We start from the raw sequence: 8,847 nt of genomic DNA on the forward strand, positions 1-8,847 counted from the left end.
GAGCCCCGCTCCACGGCCGCCCGCTCCGTCTGAGTCCGACCCGCTGTCCCCGAGGGCACTGTCCCCGCTGTCCCCGAGGCGGCGCTGCACCCGCAGACACAGCAGCTCGCGCCGCCAACCAGCACGCCTCAGCCTCCCGTCCCGCCGCGACCACCTGCTCCACCTTCCCCCAACTCTGCAATCGTTCAGCAGCCCCGCGCTCGGATCGGAGCAAGGACTCCCGAATCTCTCCCCAATTTGGGGGGCTCAAAACTTATCTAGGAGACCCAATGTCTCCCCGGCGCAGCATCCATTGGATGCATTCGCCCGTGGGGCCCCTCCTAATCGAACCGCGGGCACCCACCTCATCAGCTAACACCTTTAATACCTTAATCGCTTGCGCAAGCTCCATTGTCGCCTGTGCGACCGATCACGTCGGGGTCACCACTATGTAGCAGTGCTACATATCAAGGTGCCGCAATTAGATCACTGGTCGGCCCGGACCAGGGAAGAGACAGATAACACACATGGTGTGAGTGCCAACTCCGTCCTTTATTGCGCAGTTAATTCCTTTTATACTAACAACGGTAGGTGGGATTACTGATATGTCATAGGGAGGCGACGACTAGCCTTCTATCTTTCCGTGACATCGCGAGATCTTCCGAACGCCGTACCCTACATGCTGACCTGAATGTTTAAACCTTAAAGGGGTCACTAGAGTGTGCATTTTCAATAAGTAAAAGAAATGAAATAATTCACTGATGCTAACAGATTGTTCTATAATGCTCAGCAGTGAAAGCAGTTTTGTAGCAAGACCCTAGCAGTTCTCCAAGGTGATGGTCTGATTTTCTGCTCTGGTAGCCTAGAAGTTCATAGAGCTCAGGGACAGAATTCAGATATTCAGAATTCAGTTGTTTTATGGGTTTGTGTGGTGCAGGTTTTTTTTGGTAGCAGGGGAGGGGCCGCAGGGGTGGCTCCTGTGAGAAGCTGCTAGAAGCTTCCCCGGCTCCAAGTCGGACCCGCCTCTGGCCCAGGCCGACCCAATCAGTGACAGTGGTAGCACCTCTGGGATAACAGATTTAAGAAGGGGAACTGGTAGTGAGTAGGGGGATTGGAATGTGAGAGGAACACCTATGCAGATACCGAGGTCAGTGAAGGAGGAGGGAGAGGAGGGGCCCCTGAGGAGGTTGATGCCCCTTGATTCAAAGAAACTAACACAATAGTTTGATTAACTATTAAGTAGGTATTCTTTATTGGCAGTGCTGGATGCACGGGGGATCGCTCCACCTTTCGTGCACACCATCGGGCCTAATTGTGCAGGTTAAGTACATGTTCTACATACATATTCACTAGATTTCTGAGAAATGTTATACATATTCATTAGTTTTCCGGGAAACTATTAGCATATGCAAATGTCCTTTACGCAGGCGCATTGGAGGTCTCTGGTGGTCTTCAGGAGTCCTCTGGTGGTCTTCCATAGTCTTCCTCACTTGTCCGCTATTTGACCCTCCTCAGGTGATTCTGCGCAGTATTGTCCTTTACATGTTTTGATACATCAATGCTTGTTAGTGCTCTTATTATCTAAGTTTTCATTAGTGGTGTAAAACCATATGGCTAGTTTAAGCTAAATTATCTACAAGGACGAGAACAAAGGCAGGAGTTCTTATCTTTTCCAGCCCTATCTATTCAAGCAAGGCCTCTGCTTGTGCCTTCTCAACAAGATTGTAAATTCATCAAGCATTTAATTAAGTTTTGTGATTGCTCATGGCTCCTTCTTGCTCATCACTCCCAAGTACCAGTCTCTGACAGGCTTAATCCTTGACAAACACCAGTCCTTGGTATGTAAAGTTACAGAGAGACAATTATTAAGCAATAAGCAGTTCGTTCTCTATATCAATCCCCCCCTTTTCTTTAAACCTTTGCAAATTCTTTTGCAACTATGGGATTTCACTACTTCCGAGAGACCGTGTAAAATATTTTCCGGTTTCTACTTGATGTCTGATTTTATTTCGTTTCCAACTTTCGTAATTTTCTACCGTGCCCTGACAACACCACACAAAATACTTAAGCATAATGCAGACCATCATTCCTAAAGTCATTAAAATTATAACCATAATAAAAACATGCTTTAGCCACCCGAAATTTGGCAGCCAGGATGTTAGTTTGTCCCACAATTCTTTAAATCCCCATGAGAGGTCATCCTTTGTTATCTCATGTAGTATTTTGGTCTGTTTCCAAATTTCTTCTAAGTCGGTGGAGATTCTTCCACTTTGATCTATATACATGCAACAACTCGTATTTATAACTGTGCATACTCCACCCTGAGAGGTCAATAATAGATCTAATGCCATTCTATTTTGTAGTACAATGTGAGATAAACTGGATATTTCTAATTGTTGGGCTCTTATTGCATCAGTTGTTCTATTCTCAAGGTTTTCTATTACTGCAGAAATGTTAACTATGGCTTTTTCTAACTCACTCACTCCCAACCATGGAAGAAACCACCGGACAAAACTATGAAAGGCAGTAGGCCTCCTTACTAAAGGATTCTCAACATCTCGTCTAATCTTTCGAAAGTGTGTTCGCACCCATCCTTTTGGCAGAGAACTGTGTATAGTCATATTCGGAACCACTGCTCCCAAAGTACATGTTCCCATCCAATTCTTTGGTAAAACTTTCCGGGCAGTGTCATTGCATAGCCAGTACCATCCTTTTCCTTCCGGCACTGGCCATGCTGTAGTATTAACAGAAGTTGAAGTTCCAATATCTATAGTTTTGTTACAAATTGTATGATTCCCCACATATGTCCCATTAACAGAGTCAATTTTTCCAAGTCCTCTAGGTGGATTACATCTCTGTACACACGTACAATAAGGCTCCTGGGCCTCAGGACTAGTTATTTCTAACTTCCGGACTTCGTCATTGTCAGTATACCATGTGGTACTTTCCCAAAGATCGGTCCAGGAGTGATTTCTTGGTATCGGAATACCAATTAGCGAGATTCCTTTTCCCCCATGTTCTGGCATGTGAGTACATATCCAACAATCAGTTCTGTTCAGGATTTGGGAAACATTTTGTGTCAAGGAAAAATGTGAGTTCAAGTTCCATCGAGCTTCATTTGAACCGAGTAATAACTCTGTTACCATCATGATCTGGAGAATCGCAGACCCGTGGGTCCTGTAGGGATGACCGTCCATGGCCTCTCAGGTGCTCTCTTTACTCTTGAATAGTGAATCCAGGCCAGCTGTTCCTTGATCTTAATGGCATTGAAGGTCATCAGCAACACTTGATAGGGTCCGTCCCATTTCTCCTCCAGAGGTTGTCCTGAAAAAATCTTTACATATACATAATCACCCGGTTTAAAGGGATGGATCGGTTGATCTAACCCTCTAGCCCTGGTTACTAAAACTTGTTTATTTATATTTTCCAACTGCTTCTGGAGGGATACCATGTAGTCACACAAATACCCTGCACTCAATTGGGTTAAATCTTCTCCTGTAAATTGAAATTTATATGGTCTCCCATACAATATTTCAAAGGGACTTAAATTTTCCTTTGTTTTTGGTTTCACTCTCATTCTAAGCAATGCCAGGGGAAGAGATTGGGGCCAAGTTAGATTAGTCTCTTGACCAATTTTTGCTATCTGTTGCTTAATTAAATGATTCATCTTTTCAACTTGCCCACTTGCTTGAGGTCTATATGGGGTATGTAACTGCCAGTCTATAATTCCGAAACGAGGAATGATTTCTAACCTCGATCAGAAGATAATAGGACGCTCCCGTATCTACAAGAAAATCCACCTCTCATTCTATTTTCCCTAGCTTAACTTTAACCAGCGGATCCGCTAGGGTGGATTCCCCCGGTCCCCCTCATTGACCAGAGGTAACATTGGCTACGACAGCTTGTGCTCCACTCAGCTTAGGACATTGTCCTTTCCAATGGCCTATTTCTTTACAATAAGCACATTGATCCGATCTTAGGGGCTGGCTTGAGCCTCCCCTCCTTCCAATTCCCCGACCCCTCCCACGAAGGGAGTTGTCCTGCAGGAAGTAGAAATAAATGGACGCCTGTAAAGTTGAAAGCAGATGACATTTATTGCTAAAACACACACATATTTATAATCACATATTCTGCAAAGTCACTGTACACGCGCACAAGCATAAAATATGATTGGTTATATCAACTCTGTACACACGCATAAACATAAGGCATAATTGGTTATACCAACTCTGTACACGTGCATAAACATAGGACATAATTGGTTATACCAACTAAAACATGCGAAACTTGTCTCAGTCTAATTGGTCAAGATAAACTGCCGAATTGAGGTTCTTGTGCCAAGTTCCCTTATTGTGGAATGCGCACCTGTGTTCTTCTAATTGGCATCTTTCTTTTTTTGTCTTCTTGTTTATTCTGTTCAAGGTCTTCTAAAGGTGTCTGGAATGCTCTTGCGACCGATGTTAGCTAAATATGTGTCCACAATTCCCCCTTTTTTTGTTTTTCGTCAATTAACACCTGCTGTATTGCCCTTTGCAAAGATCTATGAACACAATTAATTAAACACGGTAAAAGCAACATTATACCTAATAAAATACATAAGAATAAAAGAAACCCCGATTTTAACAAAGATACAAACCAACTCCTAAGTCCCCATCCCACAGCTAAATGCTCTAAGCCGAAATGACAGCTTTCTTAATTGCGTTAAAGCTCTTGCAGCTCCTTCTTGCCTCTGCAGTTCTGTTATCTTGTTTATTAATTGCTCCACTGTCCAAGTTCCTCATGTCCGTTGTTTTTCTGGTGGTTCAAAGTCCTTTCATACTGCAGCTGTCACGTACTCCGGCCCACTCATGCTAACTGCGGCCTACTTATGCTAACTCTAAATAATCAGGCTCAAAGAAATGTCCCCCATTTTCCATGAAATCTCCCACATTGTCCTGCTTTCCCAGCGCAGCTACAGTAGCTGCAGCAATAGCTTTTCCCAATTTTCGTCTCTCATCCCCCTCTCTGTTCCGATACGTTCTCCAAGCTTCCTCTATCAATTTCTCTAAGTCCCTTGTCTCAGGCTCTTTCAGTTTCTGAAGCTTTCGCCTTATATCTTCTGAGATGTCCTAGAAACAAAGAGCTAACTGTTGTTTTTCCTACTTCAGATAAGGGATCTAAGGTAGTAAATTTCTGCATAGCTGCTCTTAACTGATCAAGAAACTCTGTGGAGTTTCAGTCTGACCTTGTTTTACTGCATACAGACTTGACCAATTAACTCCTTTTGGTATCGCATTTTCAATACCATCTTTATCCATTCTGATATTTTTTCAACAATCGGTAATCACTATCATCATTAGGGTCCCAATTGGGGTCTGTTCTCGTACGTGATTATCTACCGTACTGGTAAAACCCCAGCAGTTATTTCAATTTGGACCTGATCCGAGCATCTTTATTATTAATTGCTTTTCAGTTTCGGTTAAGGCTCTACATCAATTAATATCTCTCCAATCTGGATCTTGATTTTTAACGATTAACTTAAATCTTTTAGCAACTCCCTCAGGATCATCCCGATATCCTTTTACCATTTCCCTCCATGAATCTAAATCATTCATCGTAAATGGCACCTTAATCCTCGTAGGACTGGTAGCTCCTATTGCCTGTCTTAAGGGAGCCTGGATTATTGGACCGACCTTACTCCGGGTGCAAGCTGTAATAGGAGTAAAACCTAAATCTCTCATGCTCGTACCTTCATCGTTTCTCTTTTCGCACCCGTATCGTCAGTAAAATTACCTTCTACGGGTGTTGGAGGTAGTAAGGGTGGTGAAAAAACAAAATCTTCTATTCTTTCCTCAGTTTCCTTTAATTTTACACATCTTTGTCCTATACTACATGCCGAACAACATCTCTTCATCTTCCCTGTATCCTTTCTGCTCCTTTTCCATTGCTACACAAGAGGATCTTGTGGGCCAAATTAATGCCACATTCTTTCTGCCATTCTGAATGATTTCTTAAAGTGAAAAACATATCTGCGTACATCACCTCATCCCATTTTCCTTCTCGTCTCAAAAACAACATAAATTGTAACAAAGTGTTATAATTCAATGTCCCATTAAAGGGCCATTTTTCATCACCGTCTAACTTATATAAAGGCCACTACTAATTGCAATATTTTATTAAAGTTTTCTTATCCACACTTCCACCTGGTGGTCCCCCTATCTCCTTCCAGTGATCCAAAATACAGCCTAAGGGGCTCTTTTTCAATATTCCACCACTTTGTTTACCTCCCCTATTACTCGTTTAGATTTTTACCTTTCCAACCACAAACAATCTCAACTGTATACGTAGCCCGTCCCCTCTTGTCCCAGGGAGTCCAAACCCGACACTCAGGGCATTCAATATCCCCTCCACAATCTATTTGCAACCTCTGTTTGCACCACATGCATTCCAGGACATATGAGGGCATACACTCATTTCCTGGATGTAAGACACCATTCAAATACCCACATTTATGCGATGCACCATACAGGGACTTTCTTACACCAACACCACAAAATGATTAGGATAATCAAACTCAAACTTACAATTACAACGATAACATATAAATTCAAGTTCCAAATCATCAGTGAGTCACACTTCGTTCGTCTCCAGCCATACCCCTTGCGGAGTTACGAAACTGCGGATCAGAACTCCACACACGCTCCGCAGCTGAGCTGTCGTTTCAATTTGCAATCCAAAGACCAAAATCCGCAAACGATATCCGTAATTCAGTTCCAATAGCCGTTTACCACATTCAGTAACCAAAAACGACAAAATCAAATTCAAAACATAAACAAAAGCACACGAGTGGGTACCAAACCTAAAGCACACAAAGTGTACAAAAGCATACAGAGTATACCGAAACAAAAGCACCCAAACATATACCACACCAAATGTATACCAAGGGTGCTAGCTACCTGGTATACACCATCCTGCATAAGTTTACTTTTGTCTTATGACTTATGGATAGCTTTACAAATGACCGGTCCCAAAAATAAAATAAACATAAAAGAATAAAGAATACCTTTACTCCTTTAGATGGTGTCCTTGTCTGCTCCCGCAGTGATCCGATTGAGGCGAGGAGTCCCTCCGGGAAATCCCGGGGGTACCCTAGGGAGTCCTGTTCTCAGCGGGTCCTGCAGCCGAGCAGAGCAGGTCCCATCTGGGGTGCCAGATTGATTCAAAGAAACTAACACAATAGTTTGATTAACTATTAAGTAGGTATTCTTTATTGGCAGCGCTGGATGCACGGGGGATCGCTCCACCTATCGTGCACACCGTCGGGTCTAATTGTGCAGGTTAAGTACAGGTTCTACATGCATATTCACTAGATTTCCGAGAAATGTTATTCATTAGTTTTCCGGGAAACTATTAGCATATGCAAATGTCTTTTACGCAGGCGCATTGGAGGCCTCTGGTGGTCTCTATATCACCCTGCAGCCCGTGGTGAGACGGCAGGCTGTTCCCCTGCAGCCCATGGAGGTGAATGGTGGAGCGGAGGCCCCCGAAGATGGCCGTGACTCTATGGGAAAGCCCGCGCTGGAGCAGCGTGTGACTGAAGAACAGCCCGCGGAAAGGACCCACGCCAGGGACGTTTGTGAGGAACTGAAGCCCGCGGAAAGGACTCACGTTGGAGAAGTTAGTGAAGGATTGTCTCCTGTGGGAGGGGCCCCACGGTGGAGCAGGGGACGAGTGAGGAGTCCTCCCCCTGAGGAGGAAGGAGCAGCAGAGACAACGCGTGGCGAGCTGACCCCAACCCCCATTCCCTGTTCCCCTGCGCCGCCGGGGGGAGGAGGGGGAGAGAACCGGGAGTGGAGTTGAGGCGGGAAGGAGGGAGGGGTGGGGGGAACGTGTTCAAAGGTTTGGTTTTACTTCCTAATATCCTTGTTTTGATTTGATTGGTAGTCAATTAAATTGATTTTGTTTCTTCCCCAAGTTGAGCCTGTCTCTTGCCCATGACCATAAGTGGTGAGTGATCCCTCCCAGTCCTTATCTCGACCCACGAGCCTGCCTGTATATTTTCTCCTCATCCTGCCGTGGCCGGGGAGGGGGTGGGGGTGGTGAGCGAGTGGCTTCGTGGCGCTTTGTTACCGGCTGCGCTTAAGCCACGACAAGTTGTCAAATCATAATCTTTGCTGTAGCACCAAAGAAGATTTTCTGTTACCTGTCCACGGAGAGCTGCCATCTCCATGCTGGAGAAGCCTTGTTCCCCCTGGAGGGAGGTTAACCAAAAAGCTCATTACTGTTTTTCTGTATCACAGCCTGAGGCCCATATTCAAGATGAGTTTGTCCAAGGACTAATTAAGGGCTAAGCTGAGAAAACACTAAGATAACAGAAGGAGAATGAAGCAAGAATGCTAAATAGGAGCCCCACATCTCTCATCCACCTTATTCCAGCCCAGCAAAAGGATCTCTTCTGTTTGTCACATCTACTCTCCTAGTTTTCAACTTTATTGTCACTAATTGACTCTTTAGAGTTATTTTAGGCACAAATGAAATTTTAAAACCAGAAGGTGTAAAATATTCCTTTAACTATGTTACTGTGGTGGGTTGACCCTGGCTGGATGTCAGGTACCCACCAAAGCCTTTCTATTACTCCCCCTCCTCAGCTGGACAGGGGAGAGAAAATATAACAAAGGGCTTGTGGGTTGAGATAAGGACAGGAGAGATCACTCACCAATTACTGTCACAGGCAAAACAGACTCAGCTTGGGGAAAATTAACTCAATTTATTACAAATCAACCAGAGTAGGGTAATGAGAAGTAAAACCAAATCTCAAAACACCTTCCCTCCACCCCTCCCTTCTTCCAGGGCACAACTTCACTCCCGGATTTTCTACCAACCCCCCCA

General features: G+C 44.3%; 1 protein-coding gene across 1 annotated transcript; it reads right to left on the reverse strand.

Annotated features, from left to right (window-relative positions):
• Nucleotides 1-1,550: 1,550 nt before the first annotated feature.
• LOC121233031 (endogenous retroviral envelope protein HEMO-like) lies at nucleotides 1,551-7,415 on the reverse strand. Its single transcript, XM_041121615.1, has 2 exons — nucleotides 7,022-7,415; nucleotides 1,551-3,313 (listed from the first exon to the last, which is right to left on the reverse strand). The coding sequence occupies exon 2, from the start codon at nucleotides 3,174-3,176 to the stop codon at nucleotides 1,917-1,919; it is 1,260 nt and encodes a 419-aa protein (XP_040977549.1). The 5' UTR covers nucleotides 3,177-3,313; nucleotides 7,022-7,415; the 3' UTR covers nucleotides 1,551-1,916.
• Nucleotides 7,416-8,847: the final 1,432 nt, after the last annotated feature.

Source organism: Aquila chrysaetos, assembly GCF_900496995.4.
Source record: "Aquila chrysaetos chrysaetos chromosome W unlocalized genomic scaffold, bAquChr1.4 W_unloc_3, whole genome shotgun sequence".
In the NCBI taxonomy this organism is placed as follows: Eukaryota; Metazoa; Chordata; class Aves; order Accipitriformes; family Accipitridae; genus Aquila; species Aquila chrysaetos.

Bases quoted from the DNA above. Each gene is read 5' to 3' on its own strand.
- LOC121233031 (XM_041121615.1), bottom strand. From the start codon at position 3,176: ATGGACGGTCATCCCTACAGGACCCACGGGTCTGCGATTCTCCAGATC.